Here is a 24,468-nt window from a genome sequence, read left to right on the forward strand (position 1 = left end):
TTTACCTGAAATGTCTGTCTTTATTCTAATCCACCCATCCTTCTCCTCCGGTTTGAGTTCAACAGCCTCAAGCAGGTGAATTACTCCCTTAAGTAAAAAGACCATCTATATATTGATGTCTTCCAAATTCACGTAGTTAGCCCAGGTCTTTTTCTGAGCTTAATATCTGATCTCTAACTCCTACTTTATATCTCCACTGGATGTCTCTTACAAGTATCTCAAATAAAATAGATCTCTTATTACCACTCAGTCACCGGAACGTTCCACAATCAATCCTCCTCATTTGAGTAAATGTTAACAGTGTTCACAGAGTTATTCAACCAGGAACCAAAGAGGCACTCTTGAAACCTCTAATCCCTCAACTGTATATCCAATCAAGAAGTCTTGTTGATTCTACCTTCAAAACGTATCTTGAGTTTTTCCACTTATTTCCATCCTATCCTAGGGCAAACTATTATCATTTCTTTCTTCCTTTTCTCTCTTCCTTTTTTTTTAGTAGACTCCATGCCCAGTGTGAAGCCCAACATGGGGCTTGAACTCATGACCCTGAGATCAAGACCTGAGCTGAGACTGACAGTTGGACATCCAACCAAATGATTCACCCTGGTGCCCCTAGCTATGACCATTTCTCACCAGAGTTAATATAAGAGCATTGTATTTAGTCTCCCTACTTATATAGTCTTTATCCTTTCTCCAATCTATTCTTCACCCAGCAGAGTTATTATGGCTCTAAATCTGATTATATTTCTACATAAATCTGATTATCTTTCTATCCCCTGCTTAAAATCCTCCTATGGCTTCTTATTACCCTTAGGATCAAGTCCACAATTTTGGGGGAGGCTATAAGGCCTTGAGCGGTCTGCCCCAGCCCCCATCTCTGGCTTCCTCTTGTTCTCTCTTCTCCTGACTCACTTTGCTCCAGTCCAGCTACTTGAGATTTCTTTCCATTTCTCAGCTGAGCTAAACTCCATCCACCTCAGGGCACTTTCTAGCCCTATCCTCTTCTGTTCTGCATGTCTGTTGCTCAAATCCTTTGTCTGATTTGTGCTCTTATTTCTTCTTCGTAGCTGACCACAAACATCGTTTCCTGAAGCAAGCCTTCCAGGAGCTCCATTGTATGTGCATAGCACCCTATACAACGGTTGCAGTTCTGTGTCTTTCATAATTTACCTGACTGATCTGTATGAACACGTGCTTCCAATCTGCCTTCCCCTAGATGGTAAACACTCCAAGGACAGGAGGCTTGTCTTTCCTATTCTCTCTCATATTATCTAGGGCAAACAGTGCCTGGCAAATGGTCTATCCTAACAGAGTTGTTAAATGAACTGGACTGCAAGAATTCAATTGAACTGTGTGAATTCTAGGCTGATGTAAATTCTTTGTGGAATGAAGCAGAGTATAAATAAAGGCATGAAGTCTAGGTACCATTTCTTATTCTAACCGTCTGAGAGTCTTGGAATATCTCACGTATGAGCCAAACCAAAGCAAAAAGGGGGTAAAACTAAAACCGAAAAGTGACAGTGCATGAAGAATGTATCTGTTTTTTTCTGACACTATTACAAATGCCTTGAGCATGCACTAATTATATTACGAGATGGCTACTGTTTTTCAGGGAGTACAATCCATTCCTTAGCAATTTGCTCATATAGGAAGAAGTAATCAGTTACCTTTGGATAAGTAACAGCATTTTCAAAGTGGAAATTCCCTTTTGCATTCATTTTCCTTCATTGAATAACACAATAGAACTCAGCTTTAGCTAAGAGCTGAAAGCCAAGGGGACCTGTCTGCTCCAGATTCAGAGCTCATGGGGCTGAGTATATTTGGCAGTAATTAAGCAGATGGCTTTTCATACTTCTTTAGAAGGGTACTAGCATTAAAAATATGGCTGCACATAAATTCTTAGTGAGAAGTCATGATTACCTGGACCAAGTTACTTCACATCAGCCAAGTTATCCCTTCATAATTTAATGGTTTTCTCTAAATTAGTATGACTTTAATGGCCTTTAAATTCCACATTAATTTTTTTTAAACTCACAAAATAGAAAACCTACAATTACTCTCAATAGAGAGAAGGAAACTGCTTTAAGAAGTTACATTTCATAATCCTTTATAATCCACTTACTAGGGAGTGTTCACACACCTCCACAGCAAGCAAGGAAAGATCTGACAATTTTATTTTATTTTATTTTTTTTATTTTAAAGATTTTATTTATTTGTCAGAGAGAGAGGAGAGCGAGCGAGCACAGGCAGACAGAATGGCAGGCAGAGGCAGAGGGAGAAGCAGGCTCCCCACCAAACAAGGAGCCCGATGTGGGACTCGATCCCAGGACGCTGGGATCATGACCTGAGCCGAAGGCAGCTGCTCAACCAACTGAGCCACCCAGGCGTCCCAAGATCTGACAATTTTAAAGAGAAGTGAGTAGCAAGAGGGAAGCCAAAGGAGAGAAGGCATTTATACTTCAAACAAGCAGTTAACCTGAATGACTTCTGGGGACCCTCCCAACCCTCCTCTCCTATGATTCTCATAAGGAATAAAATCTGTTTGCTTCATAACTTTCCTTTCCTTTCTAGGATAATTAAGGTAAGTTTCTTAGGCCCAGGTGCCCCATACAGGACACAATCAGAAATTGTAATTGCTTGTTGGTATTTTATAATTATCTTCAACAGCTGTTGAGAGAGGTAATGGGATGCCACCATGGGTAAGGGAATAGTTTTCCAGAGTACAGAACCCTGCATGTATATATTCCTGTATCATTGTATTTGCTATGCTCTATTAAAATCATCTGTGCGCTTCCTTCTCCTTCTCCAAGCCCAGGGATGGGATCTTATCTCTGCATCCCCCTAGCCTGCAACAGAGTACCTGATAGAGAGTACTGTTGAATAAAAGTGATCTTAACAAGGTAAGAAAAAGATATGGAAGCAGAACTATCAAAACTATGCCCTGAGTTTTTCAAGCTATTTCAATGAATTAATGACAGTACACTGCCTCCAGCCAGGCAGCTATGAGTATCTGCCACCTTAACGGACATTTCCTGGGGATCTGTACAGGTCACAGCGATTCCCTGAAGGAACCAGAGTAGCAATGTCTATTGTGTAACAATGATGGTCTGCCTCAACTGCAGTGGGTGTAGGGGGCAAACACCTGTCTTAGTTTGGGCCAATCAGATTCTTTCCCAGGGACTCAAAATGTAGAGCAGACACAAAGATCTCAAGTGTAATAGCTGGATAATACCAATGGAAATGCTCAAGGCTAAAGAGGGGGTTTAGACGTCCCTTCTGAGGATGACTCAGCAGTCATCCTGGCTCCTTTTCTTCAGCCTTAGCTGTATGGCTCCTTAAGAGTCCCTGAGACATCCCTGTATTCTTACAATGCATTCTCCTTTTAATTTAAGCTGGCTAGGATTTACTTTAATTCACTGAAACTCAGTAATATAAGTCTGATTTTGTTTTGAATATATATATATATATATATATATGTATATATATATATATACATAAGTTTATTTATTATTTATACTATGGGTACAAAGATGAATAAAACATCATTCCTGGTGTTGATGATATTCCCAATTAGTGAGGACTATAGCTACACAGTGAGGAATGCATGTCTGCATGTCTGCTGATATTAGCAATTAGTGAGGATATTAGCAATTAGTGAGGACTATAGCTAAATAAGCAAACAATTATAATAATGGAATTACTATACAGCAACTGTCAATTTAGTTTTTCTCCAAAAGGATGCTAGAAACACTCCCAGTTCAGTTTCTTGTTTGTGGAATATATTTATATATTCTACACATTCTAGGACCTGATTTCAATTTTATTTTGTTACAAAATACACCCACTGGTACTTGGTGTTAGGCAGAATTCTGAGAAGGTTCCCAAGATTCCTGCCCCTGGTTTACATACTCAATAGGATCAATTTCAATTCCATGATTAGGTTATATTATACAGCACGGCTGATTCTAAGACAAAGATTATCATGTTGGCCTGACCTAATCACATGGGTCCTTCAAATCTGGAGATTTTACTTCTCAGAGCTTCAGTGCCCTATGTTCTAAATTAGTAGGCTGTCTCACATGAATCCTAAGGAATGTGTGGAGGTCAGAGACAGGAAGTCAGAGATTAGAAGCACCACTGCTGGTCTGAGGATTATGGAAGCCATGTAACAATGAATGTGAATGGGGTGCCTGGGTGGCTCAGTGGGTTAAAGCCTCTGCCTTCAGCTCAGGTCATGATCCCAGGGTCCTGGGATCCAGCCCCACATCAGGCTCTCAGCTCCGCGGAGAACCTGCTTCCTCCTCTCTCTGCCTACTTGTGATTTCTGTCTGTCAAATCAATAAATAAAATCTTAAACAACAACAACAATGAATGTGAATGGCCTCTAGGAGCAGAGAGTAGTCCTCACTTGAGAATCAGCAAGAAACTAAAGGACATCATCTAAGATGAACCTGAAAACTGATTTTTTCCCAAGGCTCCAGATGAGAACTCAGCTTGGCCAAGACATCAATTTCTGCCTTGTGATACACTAAGCAGAGAACTCAACCACACTGTACCACACTTTTGATCTACAGAGCTTTGAGCTAATAAATGGGTGTTGTTTTGAGCCATTAAATTGGTGGTAACTTGTTAAACAGCAAAAGAAAATGAATACATGATAAAACTCTTGGATTTGGAAAACATGGTCATCACAAACATAATATTTGAGTTCTTACCATGTACCGCTCTTCTAAATGCTTTTCATAGATTAACTCTATGTGGTAATTACAATTATTTTTTTCATTTTACACAGAGGGTAAGCACACTGACTAAACTAAAAAAGCTAATGAATAGCAGAGCTGAGATTCCCACCTGACAGTCTAGCTTCAAGATCTGTTCTTCTACGTGCCTGGGTGGCTCAGTTGGTTAAAGCACTGCCTTTGGCTCAAGTCAAGATCCTGGAGTCCCAGGATGGAGTCCTGCATCCAGCTCCCTGCTCAGCGGGGAGTCTGCTTCTCCTTCTGACCCTTCCCCTTCTCATGCTTTCTCAAATAAGTACATAAAACCTTAAATTAAAAAATATATATATATATATATCTACTCTTCTGACTACCACACTACAGTGTTTCCCATTTTAGCAGCCTCTCCCAGAACCACATCTATCTTCTTCTCTTATATACCCAAGCCAATATTCCCAAACCAAAAGTTCGACTGGGTCATAATGTACTCTTAAAGCTCTTTCATAATTTTCTTTAGGGTAAAAAGCATGAAAGGTCTGAGTTGGTTCACTCTATCAACTTTTCATACTTAAGTTCCAAGTGTCAGATTTTCGTTGCTGAGTCCTTGTATAGATATAATGACTGTAAAGTGCTTTAAAATACTCATCAAACATGACAGTGCAGGTAACATGGTAAAAAACAGAGCAGAGTGTAAGTCCCTCAGTACTCTTCTGTGATAGTAATTAGAGCTGTTCATAAATCCTCTGGCTTATACTTTTCTTCTCCTTTAAAGTTGAGTCACTATTTGAACCAAATACTCGGTAATCACGGAAATACATGTTGAGATCTTGCCTTGGGTATCTGAAGGACCAGGGAGAGCAGTGAGGCCCCTTGCTGAACCCTGATGGACATGTAATGTGAGGAAGCAATAAACCCCTGCTGCTTTAAGCCACTGAGATTTGGCTGTAAGTTCAATGAAGCATAACTGAGTTTATCTTGACTCAAACATGCTCTATACAAGTTGATTCTATAATAATTATTTTTAAAAGTCATGCTTCTACTGTAGTTAGAATAACTAAAAACTAGAAACAACCCAAATGTCCACATACAGCAAAATGGACCAACAAATTATGGTATGTCCGTAGATTGGAATCTTACTCGGTCACAGAAGGGACAAACTACACATACACTTAACAACATGGGTAAGTCTCAAAAAAAATTATGTAAAATGAAAGAAACCAGACAAAAAAGAATTAATCCTATTTGATTCTATTTACATGAAGCTCAAGAACAGCTTAAACTAATCTATGATGACAGAAATCAGGAAATGTTATCTCTTGGGCCCAGAGGGATGACTAGAAAGGGGCACCAGCCAGCTTTCTGGGATGAATGAATGTTCTATGTATTTGTTTTGGGTGATGGTTACACAAGTGTATGTTTTGTATTCTCAGAATAACAATCTGAACACATCAAGTTTATTGCACTGAGTATAAATAATGCTCCAATTAAAAAATTAATTCATTGTTATATCAAAGTAAGAGAACTATGCTATTCTGGAGAAAGAAAGCTAGAGTGAGGCAGACCTAGTCAAAGGTACAGATTCTATCACTAAGATATAAGCAAGATACCAAGCAACTTTTTAAAATCTTGGTTTCTTAACCTATAAAACTGGGATAGTGGGGTGCCTGGGTGGCTCCATCAGTTAAGTGCCTGCCTTTGGCTCAGGTCATGATCTCACTGTCCTGCGACTGAGTCCTGCATCGGGCTCCCTGCTCAGTGGGAAGCCTGGTTCTCCCTCTGCCTGCTGCTCCCCCTCCTTGTGCTCTCTCTGACAAATAAATAAACTCTTGAAAATTGGGATAGTATCTTTTAACAGAACTGTTGTAAGATAAGGTCAATGTCAAAGTACCACAGCACAATAACAATCGTTAACATTTACTGTTTTATGGTTTCATGATGTCCAGTCTCAGATGCTTAAGTTTCCAGGGACTAAGAGCGCTCCGTTACCATTAACTCATTCAACCATTAACCCTTATATCCAAAGAAATGGATGGTTTCATTCTAAATTTCATTCTTCCCTCTCTTTTTCTCTAGTCCCAGAGCCCCCATCCTAATTCATGGACTTTTCACTTTTTCTGTACTATAGCAAGAGTAACCTTACTGGCTTCCTTGTTCTGCTTTCCCTATGTCTCAGTGAATCCAAATCACTTCTCAATTATGAAAAACACCCCCTTTTCGACAAGCTTGAAAATGCAATCGGAATAACTCAATATCACAGAGTTCCCCCTATAGGTGCTTGTTTTGCCTGATATATAATTATTTATTTATATATCTTAGAAGTTCTTAAAGGGCTTCTTATGTATGTATTTATTTTTAAGATTTTATTTATTTGTTTGAGATACAGAGAGATCACAAGTAGGTAAATAGGCAGACAGAGGGTTGGGGGGAAGCAGGCTCCCCGCCAAGCAGAGAGCCGGAGCCCCGACCGATCGGATTGAACCAACCGGACCAACCGGGGCTCCATCCCAGGACCCCGAGGTCATGACCTGAGCCCAAGGCAGAGGCTTAACCCACCAAGCCACCCAGGTGCCCAGGCACCCCAAGAACTTATTTAACTCTCTGGTCTTATTAGCATCTGAAAGTACTTCAAAATGCTTGAATTCAGTTTGTTCATGCAGCTTGGGACTCAATTCTTTCCTATGTAAATCTACCCAGGTATCCTTAATTAGCTTTTCTGAACTCACTTCTCCAACAGTAATCTCTCCTTCCTCTGCATTTCTAAACTATTTACATAGCTTTTCTCAGTAACGTCATTCTATTCTTCCAGGAATACTTTACTGCAATCTTGGAAGCACATACATGTCATACACAGGGATTTGTTGATAAAACCCCATACCCTTATTGCTCATCCATCAAAGTTATAACCATAATTCATATTGTAAATCTCTTAGGATTTCATTAACATGTTACTTGAAGCATTTATCCAACAACTATTGACTACTTCCTTAGAATAAATATGAGATACTCTCTCCAATATAACCTCTAAAAGAACACGACAAATTATGGTAAAAGAAAGATTAGTGGGCTCTGAGAAGAACACACTTATTCTTCAAAAAGCACGATGAGCTCATGACAACAATTTATGAATGAGGAAAAGAAAATGTGATGTAATCAGTGGCATATGTATGTGAATGCTGAATGCCTTAACTTTTCATTTATCACAGTCAGGGATCTAAGGAGCATTTCTACATCTTTCAAAGTGAGTGTGTTCCATCTAAAATCCATACGGAATCTCAAAGGACCCTGAACAGCCAAAACAATCTTGAAAAAGAAAAGCAAAGTTGGAGGTCTCACCCTTCCTGATTTCAAAACTTACTACAAAGCTAGAGGATGAAAACAGTGTGGTACTGGCATAATGAGAGATGTATAGACCAATGAAGCAGAAGAGAGAGCCACAAAACAAACTCTCACATATTTGGTCAAATGATTTTCAACAAGGATGCCAGAATCATTCAATGGGGGTGGAGGGGGTGGGCAGGGAAGCTGATCTTTTCAACAAATGGCGCTAGGAAAACTAGATATCCATATGCAAAAAAATAAAGTTGGATCTTTCCCTTACACCACTTTCAAAATTAATTCAAAATGGATCAAAGCCCTAGACATATGACTTAAAACTGTAACACTCTTAGAAGAAAACATGGAGGAAAAGCTTTGTGTCATTGAATTTGCAATGATACCCTGCATAGGAGACCAAAAGCACAAGGAGCAACAACAAGTAGATAAACTGGACTACAATGAAATGAAAAATTTCTGTGCATCAAAGGACACAATCAACACAGTGAAGGGGCAACCTATGAAATGACAGGACACATTTGCAAATTATAGATCTGATAAGGGCTTAATATCCAGAATATATAGAGAATTCCTACAATTCAACAACAAAATAAACTGATAAAAAAAAATAGGCAAGGGGCGCCTCGGTGGCTCAGTGGGTTAAGCCTCTGCCTTTGGCTCAGGTCATGGTCTCGGGGTCCTGGGATGGAGCCCCACATCAGGCTCTCTGGTCAGCAGGGAGACTGCTTCCCCCTCTCCCTCTGCCTGCCTCTCTGCCTACTTGTGATCTCTCTCTGCCAAATAAATAATTAAAATCTTTGAAAAAAAATAGGCAAAAAAGTTGAAAATAAATTTCTGCAAAGATGACATACATATGGCCAATATACACATGAGAAGACGCTCAGCATCACTAATGAGCAGAGAAATGCAAATCAAAACCACAGTGAGATACTACCTCACAGCCAAGATGATGGCTACTATCGAAAACCCCATAAATATCAAGTGTTGGTGAGGTTGTGAGGAAACTGGAACACTTGTCCACTGCTGGTAGGATGTCATGGTAGGCTGCTATGGAAAACAGTACAAAGCCTCTTCAGGAAATTAAAAATGGAATAACTATATGATTTAGCAATTCTACTTCTAGGTACATATCCCAAAGAGATTCTTTTTTTTTTTTTTAAAGATTTTATTTATTTATTTGACAGAGAGAGATCACAAGTAGATGGAGAGGAAGGCAGAGAGAGAGAGAGAGAGAGAGAGGGAAGCAGGCTTCTTGGTGAGCAGAGAGCCCGATGTGGGACTCGATCCCAGGACCCTGAGATCATGACCTGAGCCGAAGGCAGCGGCTTAACCCACTGAGCCACCCAGGCGCCCCTCCCAAAGAGATTCTTGAAGTCATCTGTACTCTCCTGTTCATAGTAGCACTACTCACAAAAATTCAAAGGCAGCAGCAATCCAAGTGTCCCCTGACAGGCAAATGGATAAAATACATGTATATACAAACAATGGAGCATTATTCAGCATTAAAAAGGAGAAAAATTTTGACAGCCTACAACATGCATGAACCTTGAAAACATTAAAGTGAATGGAATAAGCCAGTAACAAAAGGACAAATGCTGTATAATTCAATTTTTATAAGGTACTAGTATAGTTAGAGACAGAAAGTAGAATGATAGTTGCCAGAGGCTGTGGGCGGAGAGAGGGAGAATGGGGAATTCTTCTTTTTATTATTATTATTTTTACCAGGTACAGATTTTTATCCATTTGGAGATGGACAGTGGTGGTGCTTGTACAACAACATGAATATTCTTAATGTCACTGAAGGGTACACTTAAAATGGTTAAGATGGTAGATTTCATGTTAACACAGATTTCACGATTTAAAAAAATTTTCTGAGACCAAAAAAAATTGTGCACGTATGAGGAGAATATATACTTAAAGACTATAACTTAAATATCATTATTGTCTTCTGGACTGCTGCAGTCCTGCCATTTGGAAATTCATGTTCACTAAACCCATTGGATCTTATTTTTTGTCAACAAAACAGCACTGTATCAAAAACAGAAGTTATGTGCCTGAATTCAGCTTGGATAGCGGAGTAGGTAGATTTCACTGTTTTGAAACCTGTTCTAAAATGCTTACAACTACAATCGAGTTCCTCGCGTATTGTTTACACACACACACACACAATGAATAATGAGGAACACATGAACACAGCTAAATAGGTCTAGATATTATTTTCTGATTATACTAAATATAGTGATGTAAGACACTTGAGGATAGAAAAAACTCTATGTTTGTTATATTAATTGGGACATGACACTGAATTAACATTTGGCAGGGAAAGCTCAATAATAAATGAACCAGAAGTCACATATAAAACAAAGCACATCATTACATTTCAGTGGGAGCAAAACTCCTTCCTGAAGAGATACCAGGATATATTTCTAACTCTATGAACAGACTGAATAGTTTTCAATTTCCAATTGGATGAAACCACCAAAACAGCAATATGCTGAATCTGAAATAAATGACCAACAATAGAATCACGAAATTTATTTACTTGGCATTCCCAACAATACCAACAACTAATGAGGGCTGTTGGGAGTAACTCAGCATCCAGACCCACATTTCACAAAAGTGGCCCCAGGCAAGTTCTGAATGATTATTGCCAGTTGTGCAGAGGAAAAGGTGGCTCATAAAATATTTGGCAATGAAGGTTGGCGGAAGGGTTGATGTGGGGAGCATAGGATGGATGGGATGACTTAGCCTAATAAATTTCTCTAAGAGGTTCTTTCTGAAAGATAATATAGTAGATACCCTTAGCCACTTCTCCTTATCCTGGCTGGCAAAGGACTAATGTTCAGATATCCAGCCCTCACCAAAACGCCATGTTCTGGGGAAAGGTGACTTCCCCCCACCCCAGGTATATAAGTCCAGAATGAATCCTGCCTGATTCCTCTGAGATAATCACGGCAATCTCATGCCAAGAGCCAGTGAATGGTCTGACAGTAGAAATGTACCATCCTGGAGATCCTCAGCAAAGACTTGCTCAGGGGTCTTGTGCTTTCTAAATAAGTCTGAAGGATAAAAAATTCTCGGAATCAAGGTTAAAAGCCTACAGGTGACAGGAAAATGTACAGAAAGAACCAAATATCTTACTCTGGTTGTGCATGATTTGTTCAGATAGCTCACTTTTATCACTCTTCCCATTCATTAGGATTCTTTGGCAGCAAGAAAGAGAAATGAAGTTGGACCAACTAAAGCAAAAGGGAATTTATTAAAGGGATACTGGGATCTCACAAAACACAGGCAGGCTACATGATTGGACTTGGAACATACAGAAACTAAGAGACCTCCAGAGGACAAGGAAGCAAGAAAACAGAATGAAGTCATAGAAGAAACCTCCCATTAAGGCCTTGTGTTTTCATAAATAAACACCATTCATATAAAATCACTCATGTTACTTGCTTCCTATTTTAAGCTAAGTACCATATTGCTCAAGCATAGGTCACATGACCAACCCCTGGCCACACCTCAGCAGTGAACTACAGGGCTCCTTCAGCTTTCACAAAGGGAGAGAAGCATCTAGATGCTCTGGCTCTACTATTCCACCACAGTACATACACTGTGTGTGTGTGTGTGTGTGTGTGTGTGTCTCAAGAAGAAGGGCTACAGAGATTCTATGAGGATAGGAGTAAAAATATCGACCAGGCCAACAAAACAAAAAAACAAAAATGAAGAGAAAACTGCCCACTTCATCTCTGTAACCACACACTGTTAGATGTTTCTGAGTGCTAAAAGAAATCAAACAAATACAGTCTTCATTCCCCTAAGATGGTACTATGTTAAGGAAGGGGGGGGTAGCAAAGAAAAAAAATGACCAATTCTGTTCATGAAATAAAAATGATTTTCTAAGATATTTTACAAGTCATGCAAGAAAGTTTGGTAGCGGAGCGCCTGGGTGGCTCAGTGGGTTAAGCCTCTGCCTTCAGCTCAGGTCATGATCCCAGGGTCCTGGGATCCAGCCCCACGTTGGGCTCTCTGCTCAGCAGGGAACCTGCTTCCTCCTCTCTCTCTCTGCCTGCCTCTCCACCTACTTGTGATCTCTGTCTGTCAAATAAATAAATAAAATCCTTTAAAAAAAAAAAAGAAAAAGAAAAGAAAGTTTGGTAGCAAAACACTTTACCTAATACACCGGATGCACTGGATTCAGGAATGATCCTGCAAAATTTGGGGTCACTTCACATGGATTAGGTACAACCGCCCTCAAAAAAGGGAAAACGTATGGCTCCCGTGGCTATTCAAAAGAGTATGCCATAGGCTTTCAAGATGATTCCAGAAATGTACGACCCAATGGAATCGTCACTGGATTAGATGCACAGCTTCCCCAGGCGAACACAGTAGGTCAAGGGAACGATGCTTATTTGGATACATAAATTCCAGTGTCTTGACAAAAGATCAAAATACTCCAATTCCACTTTGTCCTTGAACTAAAAGCCTTATAAATTCTACTTATAAATAGAAGATTAATAAATGAGGTTACTCTTTAATATGGAGAGTATAGGAAACAAGTACTGAAAAATGAAGCAAGTGTCAACATTTCAGAGCACTTAAGACACTCCCATAGGTCTACCATGTGCTCCAACTGAACAAAGAAACAGAAGAGCCCTGAAGTTAAAGAGGGTCTCTAACTTTCTTTCTCCCACAATTCCCAGTAAGAACTCTATGTTAATGACAGGCCTCTTCCTCAAAACGTGGTATATATCCCATGGATGATATTTAATTGTGCACTCAGATTTCTTTAATGACCCCAAAGAGTCAGAAGGATGCTTCCTCACAGATTTCAAAGTGGCCAATGTACACAGCTGTATTCATCCAGTGACACTTTCCTAAAGCAGGACTGCTTTTCTCCTGGTAGTAAATGTTCAGATACAGATATCCATTGGGTATACTGTCCAATTCCAGAAACTTCTGGGTTTCTGTGCATACTACAATTTTGTTTCCTCATCCTTCAGGTCTAAGCTCCAGCATCTTTCTCTGTAATACCTTCCTGAAGGCTCCAAAGGTTAGGTTACTTATGTCTCCCCTATGTTCTTTTTTTTTTTTTTTTAAGATTTTATTTATTTATTTGACACACAGAGAGAGATCACAAGGAGGCAGAGAGGCAGGCAGAGAGAGGGGGAAGCAGGCTCCCTGATGAGCAGAGAGGCCAATGAGGGGCTCAATTCAATGATCCTGAGATCATGACCTGAGCCGAAGGCAGAGGTTTAACCCACTGAGCCACCCAGGCACCCCTCTCCCCTATAGCACCTTTATCCCTGGATAAGGTTCAGATTGCTTACTCTCCACCTCCTCATTCAAGGTAGAGCTTGTGTTCTTCGTATCACTGAATCCACAGCCCCAGCACAAGGAGGCACTCAGCAAATACTTGTTGATTAAGTGCATAAATAGTTCTTTATGGAAGTAAAACTCTTGCTTATTCCCACAATCCTTCTTCCCTCTTTATTTAGATAGACTCGAGAGCACAGTAAGGATTTTTAAAACAGGCATTCAGTTTGCTTCTTCAGGTGGACTTCTCCCACAGATGACTCTGACATTCACAATAATTTCAGGTCAATGTCATCTTTTAGGGATATGGCCAGAGGATATCGAGCTACACTATATTTTTAATTACAAAACAAGACATATGTTCAATCGATACTGTATGGTCGCTCCCACGGTGAGTCCACTTTGACTCAGTGGGGCTTGACAGCCAGCACTAAATCTTTCCATGGGGTTCAGTTTCACTTGGCCTCCTCTAGCCCCAGGAGTTTTTATACAGTACACATTTTCCACATGTAATTAAGTAATGGAGAGTGAGTTGTTATACGTGACATTTAATTTTCGATAGTGGGGGAAGGTATGACAAGAGCTGCAGGCAAGATCATTAATCTCCTTGGATCCCTGCACTGCCAAATACAGCAATTCATTCTTTCTTGTATTAATATAGCTCTCCTCCTGTACTTAAAATTATAGCGCTTGTGTAGACGGGATATGTCGAATAGGAAAATCCACAGAATTGAATGTGTGCTACATAGTAAGAATTCATGATTGTAAAATACATCTGGATTATCCACCATAGAATAATCTAGTATACTAAAGTCCATATGTGCTATAGACACAAGGACGTGATTACGGGATTGTCCAAGATCTAATGTGGGGACAAAGCGGCGGGGGGGGAAGTGATTCTGTAAGTCAGTCATGTATACACAGCAGCAAGTTGCTAATTTTCACTAATGACTCATAGACCTCTTGTGAACTACAGATCAATTAGTATATGAATAAATACAAGTGTTAAAAGCATATGACAAGGACGTGATCACACAAACGTACATCACTACAGACTAAAGGCCCCTGTTAATTACAGTGTTGCCTGCAGCACATTTTAACAGCTTTCTGTGATTACTGCTAATCATACTCTCAAATCTGTGGCCAGTTCCCATTTTTATTTCGATTGTCAATAAATTTGGAAAAGAGCTGCTGAGGTATAGAAGCCAAAAATTTCTCTATGATGGAAATGCACCGAGAATCTATTAATTTCAACTAAGGAAGGAGGGATTAGCAAATAGAAGCACTAACTATAAAGAAATACAATTTCTAAATATCAGTGTTTAAGGAAACATTATACAGCATAAGTTATGCAGCTTAAAGGAAGTGTAATTGCACCTGTTGTGCTGGGATGATTTAAGTATTAACCTCCTGACACTTGATAGGAAACCAGTACTTACCTGCTTTAGGATTTGGTTCCGAAATAGCACAACTGATACCAGTAGTCTGAAAGAGGTAACCTACAGGCAGGGGTGTATATAAAGGAGTGATGAACTAGATAATCAGCCTGCAGGACAGAGGATGATGTGTTGGACAGCACTGAAAATGCACAGGTTGCCACACATAAATAGGTCACCAATCCGCCATTACACCCCCACTGGTGATATACACAGTGCATGAAATATTTTTCTTTTTTTGATTTCCTTAAGTGTTTTAAATTCTGACACTATTTGATGCTACTCATCCCAGTAAAATCTATTATAACATATTTTATTGACATGGGGATTACTTCATGTTAATTAGATTTTTCTTTATATATTCTTTCATTAAACGGTATTCTACTCCTTCTTAGAATATCAGGCCATCACTTAAAAGGAGGAGGAGGAGGGGTGCCTGTCTGGCTTAGCTGATGGAGCGTGCAACTCCTGGGCTGTCATGTCCCTGAGTTTAAGCCCCAGGTGGGTGTAGAGTTGGGAAGAAAAAAAAAAGGGGGGGAGGGGAGAAGGAGAAGCAGCAGCAGACACAGAACAACAGAGATGTTTTAGGTAGGCTATGTCCATGTCTCTTATTTTAACATTTATTAGAAATGATTTATATAATACCTGTAGCTATCTCTTCTAATGATTTTTAAAAGTTTTTAATTAAATTCTAGTTAGTTAACATACGTTGCAATACTGGTTTCAGGAGTAGAATTCAGTGATTCATCACTTATCTACAATATCCAATGCTCTATCTCTTCTAGTGTTTAATCATTATGATGTTAATTAAAATTCTTAAACTGTGAATGTGCTTCACTTAAAAAAATACTCAAGATTCTGGAATGAGAATGCCTGGGTGGCTCAGTGGCTTAAAGCCTCTGCCTTCGGCTCAGGTCATGATCCCAGGGTCATGAGATTGAGCCCCGCATCAGGCTCTCTGCTCAGCAGAAAGCATGCCTCTCCCTCTCTCTCTGCCTGCCTCTCTGCCTACTTGTGATCTCTATCAAATAAATAAATAAAATCTTAAAAAAAAAAAAAGATTCTGGAATGAGACCAAATATATGGACAGGAGTGCTTTATCTTTTTCCCTCTCTTTCCTTCTCCCTAACTTCTGTAACCTCCTTCTCTCTCTCCCTCCCTTTTCAGGCCACTACCATCATCATCTTCATCACCACACTGCAAACATTGGTGAGCCCATACCATCAGGCAATTTATACATAGTAACACATTAGACAATCTATGAAATAGCTATAAATATCTATCTATATATTTAAACACTTGGCTTAAAAAAAAAATTTATTTATTTATTTGAGAGAAAGAGAGCGAGATTGTGAGAGAATGCTCAAGCAGATGCCCCACTGAGCTAGGAGCCGAGCTCGGAGCCTGACGTGGGGATTGATCCCAAGACCCTGAGATCATGACTTGAGCTGAAATCAAGAGCTGGCTGCTTAAGTGACTGAGCTGCCCAGGTGCCCTGAGGTAACTATCATCCACATACTGCTTCTCAGGAAACTGCACAAGCTCACACATTTGGGGTATTCTAGAGTCAGGTTTCAGGAGATAGGGTGAATCTAGGGTTTCCTCTCTTAATCACTAAGCCTCAGAGTTCAAGCTTGCTTTAGAAAAGAATTTGTCACTTAGGTAAGAGCTCTCAGGCTCTCAGTCAGATGAATATTCCTTCCCTTATGGAAACTGAAGCATTAATAAAACGTTGGCAGACAAATTACCAGATACGTATCTACTGAATCAAACAAAAGGTTGTTAGCAGTGCATACATCTGTCTTGATTCAATTTAAACTCGTTTTTCTTTACAGTCTCAAAATGGATGATAACAGACTACGCAAAAATCACACCTACATCTTATTTTATGTTTACAAAGGAAGCTAGAAAAACTTTCCCCAGCTTAGATTATTTGGGAAAGTACTGAGAGGGACTTAAGTATGAGAAATTTTGTAAAATAATGAATTATTTTTTATCCATATGTATCTTTTTTTCTATGTATCTTTAAGTCCACAAAATAAATAAAACTAACTTACTATGATTGTTGCCTTTGGAGAATAAATTATCTGGAACTGTTTAGAAGGAGCTGAAAGGCAATTTATTCAATAAAGCTTTCTGAATGCGGACTATGTGTTTAGGCACTACAATTTAACGACCATGCAAGAAAGGTTCATAATTAGATTACATATTTGGAATGTACATTGATACTTCTAAGTTGCTTCAAATCCCTTCCAGTAAATAAGTATTCTGTGGTATCCTCAATCATGCTTACACTATTAATTTACTGAACAAATGATTTCCTTGATTCTGATCTCTTCTGAATGATCAAAATTGAAATCATCAGACACTAAATTAATGGGGCTTCATTACTATTATTAAAATTCTCCTCAGCTTTCTCTTCTGTATTCTAAATAATTTCAAATCATGTACCCTTTCTTCCTTGAAGGAGGAGGGTTCTATTTCCTAACTACTTAATTGCGTGAATGGTTTTCTTTGGATCCCATCCAATTTTCTTTTTGCTCTTTAAAACGGGATGGCCTCATATGGGTGAAGAGGTGAGAGCAACGTCAAGGACACACCTGCAGCAGTTGCCCCCACATGCTGAGGGTGAAGCACAGACACTGGTGGGTGCTGTGGGTGCCCGCTCACGGAACCCTCACATGACTCTCTGCAAGGTGTTCAAGCCGGCAGGCATTTCTGTCCACGGGGGATACCTTCATTGCTTTGAGTGGCTGACCTTTCCTCAAGTCTGTTCATGTTTTCAGCATCTAACTCTAATTTTGTAATTTCTGGCAACAGGAAGGGCAGAGAAACCCAAAAACGAGATTGGTGCCTAACAGAGGACTTCAAGGTGAGTGAGCAAGAGGAGGCTGTCTTAACACACAAGACTGAGAAGGAGAAAGGATTCTCCTTTTGGAAACAAGAGTAAAAACCTGGAAATCCATGAAGGATCACAGGGTGGGAGAGAGGTTACTAATGTAGGATTTCCTTAGGAGCAAAGCAGCAACAACACCCTGCAAGCTGAAATGATGGCATGGGAAAGGGTACGTCAGTCACCTACATTAGTGCCCACATCTGGGAATGAGACTAACCCTGAAGCCCAGGGGTTCCTAAGAATGGATAGGTCTTAATGACAGGTAACCAGTCACAGTAGGAAGAAGAATGATCTGTCACGAAACACCAGCCAATACCCTTTCAGCCTCCACTCTATGTGAGAGGGTGTGTTCAACATCAACATTTCAAATTTTTTACATATCACAATGAATGAGGTAGGTGCTTTATTACTCTCATTTTACAGCTGTTATCTGAGACTCAGAAGGAAAAAACCCAGAGCAACAGTTAATGGACAGGGTTAGTTACATTATTTAATGAAATTCAGATTCATCAGCCACTTTGGTCCAATAAAAGGAATGAGACATTCCATTGATGATGAGGCAACAATAGCTACCACCAGTGGGAATTCCAAAGTCTGACTTATTTATGCCAGAAGGATGCAGTCAGGTAGCAGGTAGGGTAAGGGAAAATGTGGAAATGCAAACATACCACACAACTCTAAACCTCACATCTGATCCCCTCTGGATTTCTCACCAGCACTCTTACTATGAAGTTCCTAAAATGTCCTGGGTTCTGTTTTCCTGCCTATTCCTTGATGGAGACATCAATGAGTCAGCAAATATACCACATGTTGGTGAGAGAAGAAAACGAGAAGGTTCTACTGAGGGGACGATCAGCTCCAGGAAGGGAAGAAATTTAAAAAACTGAATACAAATACCAACCTCAACCACTAATTACATCATATGAAATGTAAACAATAAGAAAACCTCATAATTGAAACAATTTATGCTTTCCTTAAAGTGACAGTTAAAAAAGGAAAATGTATTTTTAGAATATGGTGATTTTGTTAGACAAACCAAAGACAAGACAGTCTTACAAAATAATAGCAACTTCAGAAGAGATCTTCGATTTTAGAAAACCACACATTTATCTATCTTACCTGATGAAAACCAGCTTGACCTTTGATGGGGCGGTCTTAATAATGGCAGATGCATTTTGGTGACTTCTTCCATACAGGATCTGATTATTTATCTATTTGGGAAAAAATAAAGTGTACTTATAAAAATGCAATATGTATACTTTGTATAAAAATAATATATAATATATATTACTAATAGATATTATATTAATAATATAAAAATAAATGTATTTATTTGTACATTCATGCAAACAGATGGGCATATACTTGGAATTAAACAATAAAGTCCATTCATTTTTAAGTGGTTCCATGTAGGACTCTACAATGCTAAAAATCTTCATAGTCTTTGTAGTACGATTCAAATACTAATTCTAAACAGCTATTAACATCTCTTAAATTCAGTTTTGAAAGCAGTTAATAAAGAATATAGAGTTCTTGACTCTTGCTAAACTTCAAGAAAGCAGTAGTTGAGCTAAATGCAAAAACCTTATGGCAGATATATTTCCTACAGCTTTTCCAGATTCCTAAAAGATGTAGAAAACAGACCAAGCTGTGGTATTCACCAGAGTTCTGGAGGGCCCATTAAACATGATTCTGTAAATGTGTCAAGGTTATTACATAGCATAAATTTTGTTACTCCAGAGGAGGTAGATATTATATCCCCATTTTAAATCAAATTTTAGATCAATTGCACAGAAACATTTTACTGTACTCAATCAATGAGCCATCTGCTCTTATCTAAGATACGGTGGGATTTTTAACTTGATTGAACTCACCTAAATATGATCTAAAAACATTTGCACTCCAATTTTTTTTTACTCCAGATTTTTCCACTGATAACACTACGATGAGAGCAATAATCAATCTTTTATTTCACCCAACTAATAATAGCTCACACAGTTCTGGCTTTTCTCCTCCTGTCTCTTTAAGTAGTTAATGATCTATACTGTCCCAACATAACTGAGGCCTTGAGATTGTCTATTATTTAAGGGATAGCATAGTACACTTTATAAGGAAGCGTAAAAGGGGATTTCCAGTTTTTGTACTTTGCATTTGCCTGTCCTTGAAGTCTCTGAAATTTTGTGCTGGAGGACACACCTGGAAAAGGTTTTGGTCACAGCCAATATAATGAAAAAGTGTACGGAAATGAACACTTCACAGGATGGAGCTGTTGGAAATGAAGCTCATCCCTCATCTTGAAGGGGGTAAAGGGGGGCGCACATCAAAGCCACTGCAGAGACCAAACTGGAACCTCCATCTCACTACGCCCCTCACTCTACCAGCTTCTGTATTCACCAAAATAATCAACCTCCCAGAAACGCCTGAATCTGCACACTATTTCCCTGTGCCTCAGTCTTCGCTCTTTTTAAGATTTGAGAAAGAGAAAGAGAGCATGTGCGCAAGAGTACGGTGGGGAGGAGCAGGAGGGAGGGAGAGAATCCCTCACGGGGACGGGACTCCACGCCCAGCGTGGAGCCTCCCATGGGGCTCCGTCCCATGACCCTGGTATCAGGACCTGAGCAGAAACCAAGAGTCACCGCCCAGCTGACTGTGCCACCCAGGTGTCCCTCGGTTTTCACTTCTTAAAAAGGAATCGAGGCATCTACCTCATAAAACTGTTGTGAGAATTACATGATAAGTGCCTTTAAATTTTATCTGTAATGACTTTAATACACAAATAATTTTTAATTTGGCGGTGTTCAAAATTACTCTTTTTTTTTGTTAAGGCTTGTACCTTTTTAATATCATGAACTTATTTTTAAAAAAATTTTCTGAAGATTTATTTGACAGAGGAAGAGACAAGCAGAGGGAGCAGCAGAGGTAGAGGGAGTAGAAAGTCCCCGCTGAGCAGGGAGCCCCACGAGAGGCTTGACCCCAGGACCCGAGGATCATGGCCTGAGCTGAAGGCAGCCGCCTAACCGACTGAGCCACCCAGGCGCCCCAATACCATGTATTTAAAGATGTGCCTGCCCTCTGGATGATACTATAACAACGGACATTTGCCATTATACACATGTCTGATACCACAGAATGGAAACCACCAAGAGTGAACCCCAGTATAAGCTCTGGATTTGGTGATGATAATATCAGTGCAGGTTCATCAACTGTAACAAACATACCACTCTGGATGTTGGGAATCTAAAAGGGACAGATGGGAAATCTCTATACCTTCCTCTCAATTTCACTGCTCTAAATATATATGTATTTATATGTATATATTTTTTTGAAGCACCCACCCTTTATGTTTTCTCCTAATACTTTAATGGTTTTAGTTGCCTCATATTTACATCTTCTTACCTAACATAGTTATAAGGCTAAAATGGTTAAGTAAGTCATATAATTATTAAGATCAGTGTGGAAAAAAAATACTTAATGACATAGAAAATGCCCAAATGTACTAAGCAGCAAAACCTAGTTACAAAATAGTATGTCTGCCATGATCACTTTTTAAAATAAACCATATTTTTCAATTTCTTTCATTTACAATGAACAAAAAAATGAGGAACTTTACATATTTGATTTTGTTTTCATTTATTTGAGATAGAGAGAGACAGAGAGAGAGCAAGAAAGCATGAGCAGTGGGGAAGGGCAGAGGGAAAGGGAGAAAGACTTCCCCCAAGTGGGGAGCCCAACATGGGCTCGATCCTAGGACCCTTAGATCATGACCTAAGCTGAAGGCAGATGCCCAATTGACTGAGCCACCCAGGTGCCCCATAAATAAGGAACTTTATATCACAATTTTATTTTATTTTTTTTTAAAGATTTAATTTATTTATTTATTTGAGAGAGAGACAGAGAGAGCATGAGTGAGGAGAAGGTCAGAGAGAGAAGCGGACTCCCCGCGGAGCCGGGAGCCCGATGCGGGACTCGATCCCGGGACTCCAGGATCATGACCTGAGCGGAAGGCAGTCGTCCAACCAACTGAGCCACCCAGGCGTCCCTATATCACAATTTTAAAATGAGATGTCACGTGGAATATGCCTGATTTAATGTCTGGCACTCAGATAATTATTTGCGAATGTCTTCCCCACTGTGTCTGACCAGCGCTTTCAGAAAGCAGAGCTATTAAACCTTCCTGTCTTTGGGTTTTGGGGCACTAGATTTTAAAATGTTCTCTTGCACTTACAGCTCACCTTACGTGGTAAAGTCAATCCCTGTTAGGTGGTGAGCATCAGTGCAAGCACAGGGCATTTACTGAACTGAGCTCAGCTTCTTAAGGCCAGGAACTATGTCCCCACCAGGTACTCGCCAGCCTGTCCTTCGAAGCCTGCACACAGTGGCTCTCGGAGAGGACGGACTGGATCACAGAGCCCCGAATCCAAGTGATGTTTCCATTAATTAGCCGCTAGTCTGCTTCCTCTGAGGTGGTCTCTAGCCTTCAAAGGGATTGAGGGTTTTTCTTTTTAAAGTCTTTTTTTATTAGCAAAAGCTTGGATATACAGAAAATTAAGCTGTTCCATGTTTGTGGATAAGCCTGCTTTTTAGCTGTGATCTTCCATTTGGATAGAATAAAATGTATGGTCTTATTATTCTAAGAGGGAAAAATTACAGCCTGAATGAAGAACGTGGATCATTAATTTTAATTTATCTAAGAGTAAAAATCTACAGTTATGCCTTCCCGGTGCTGTTTGCGAATATTCAGGGGCTCTGGCTACAGAAAGGTAGAACAGCTTGCTTGCTGGGGATGTTTCTTCCAGTGCCAACAACTGTGCCATCTACGGGGAGAGCAGCTGCACTTGCCAGTGTTGGGAGGCCTCTGGAGAAACGCTGCTATGCGGCACAAGACTGGTAACAGAACAAGAAACTCAGGAGAGCGGGAAGCCTGATGGAACTGACGTAAATCAGAAAAGAAAATGCAGAATCAGGATTTTAAAAAATTCTAAGACAAAGCCTCTCTTCTGAGCTCAGGAAGAACACATTCGCAGCCACTAGTTCCAAGACAGTGAGATCTCTTTTCTGTTTTTGTAGATCTTATTTAATATAAAATAGTTTCACCATTTAAATGAAAGGCACATATAGCTTCCCATGGCATAAGCAGTTTTTCTATTTCTTCATCACGAAGGAAACACACTCCAGAGAAAATCAGTAAGTAATTAGAAAGAATATGATGCATTTTATGCACAATTAACATCAGACTGTCCCTTTTTCTATTTCTGAGAAGCCGCTGTTCTCTGAGGACACTTTTCTTTAAACACCAGATGTAGGACATCCTCTAAGTATAGCATAGGCAAAAAAGAAAGCACTCTACACTTCCTCCAAGTCGTTCAGGTTAATTCTAATTAATAACAGCTCCCATTTATCCAGGGCTTACTCTGTGCCAAACATTATGTTAAGCTCTTCAGGTCCAGTATCTCATTTAAATCTCAGAGCAAGCAGGGTATTATGGAATTCCAAAAGTTGAAGCAATTTGCCCTTGGTGATTCAGCTTTTGTTTAGAAGCCCATAGTCCTAAGAAACACCTAGAGGTCCTATTTGTATGATGCACATAAAAATCATATGATTTTGAAAGTCACCTTTATAAAGATGTCTGTTCTCTGAGTGGGAACAGGAGGATGCTGGTAACCTACCATCTTGGGTCCTAGAGCTCTGAGATACAGAAGTCAGAATCAAAGCATTTCACTGTAATGCAAAGAGGAAAAGCCCCCCTAGTTGACTGGTAGGCTTTTCAAGTACTAAATGCAACATGGAATCCCTTAAGACTGTACTTTTCTCTTTGTGCAAACAAACTACAACCCGAATAATAATACTTAATACACGTTTTTTCATGGTACAGATATTGTGTATAGATTGATCACCATCTTAATTTTTTCTAACTCATGCCAAAGGAAGGTAATTAAAACATTTCATTTTCAGGCAAATACTGCTCCCATCTTTATAGAATATAAAATGATCATTCAGGTTATCTAGAAATTAGAAAAACGTTATCATTTTCTATTTACTTCCAGGAAACTGAGAAGCAGAGAAGTGGCTTACCTAAAGTTTCTCCTTTCAATGGTGACTCAATGATATATAAAAAGAATAAAAACTTAATTAGATATGTCCTTATTTTTGACATTATTCCTTTTTTTTTTAAAGATTTTATTTATTTATTTGACAGAGAGAGATCACAAGTAGAGAGAGAGGCAGGCGGAGAGAGAGAAGGGAGCAGGCTCCCCGCTGAGCAGAGAGCCCGATGCGGGACTCGATCCCAGGACCCTGAGACCATGACCTGAGCCGAAGGCAGCAGCTTAACCCACTGAGCCACCCAGGAGCCCTGACATTATTCCTATTGGTGGGGAGAACTATCCTTGGTTCTGATTGGGTGTTCCCATTAATAGATAAATTATCTATTATCTTAAAATCTGAGATCTACAACTCTTCTATTCAAGGATAACCATATATCCCTACTTCTTCTGGGACAGTCCAGTTTATGCATGTTGAGAGACACCTGTAACGATTCTCTACATCTTCTGTGAGTTTCTATGAGGTGGTCATATTCTGCGATGTGGATGTGAAGGTCCAGGAAAAGCCATCACTTCCTGAGGGCCCCCAGGCAACCTGATCTCCAAGTTCTAGGAGGGACACCCATACTACCACAAAAAATTCTCCCTTTTTTGGTTAAATTATCTTGAACTAATTTCTGTTCTTTGCCAGCAAAAAGTCTCCACCCAATTTCTCTGCCTGTATTTCTATTTAT

The 24,468-nt window shown here is 39.6% G+C and overlaps 1 protein-coding gene across 5 annotated transcripts in view; it reads right to left on the reverse strand.

The window, feature by feature from the left end:
- The window catches only part of PATJ (PATJ crumbs cell polarity complex component), a 373,314-nt gene that overhangs the window by 117,761 nt on the left and 231,085 nt on the right, over nt 1-24,468 (reverse strand). For all 5 annotated transcript variants that reach the window (XM_047724601.1, XM_047724598.1, XM_047724600.1 and 2 more), the window contains one exon: nt 18,813-18,904. In XM_047724601.1, coding sequence (XP_047580557.1) covers nt 18,813-18,904 — 92 coding nt within the window. The remainder of the gene's footprint in view (nt 1-18,812; nt 18,905-24,468) is intronic.

This window comes from Lutra lutra, chromosome 4, assembly GCF_902655055.1.
Source record: "Lutra lutra chromosome 4, mLutLut1.2, whole genome shotgun sequence".
Taxonomy (NCBI): domain Eukaryota; kingdom Metazoa; phylum Chordata; class Mammalia; order Carnivora; family Mustelidae; genus Lutra; species Lutra lutra.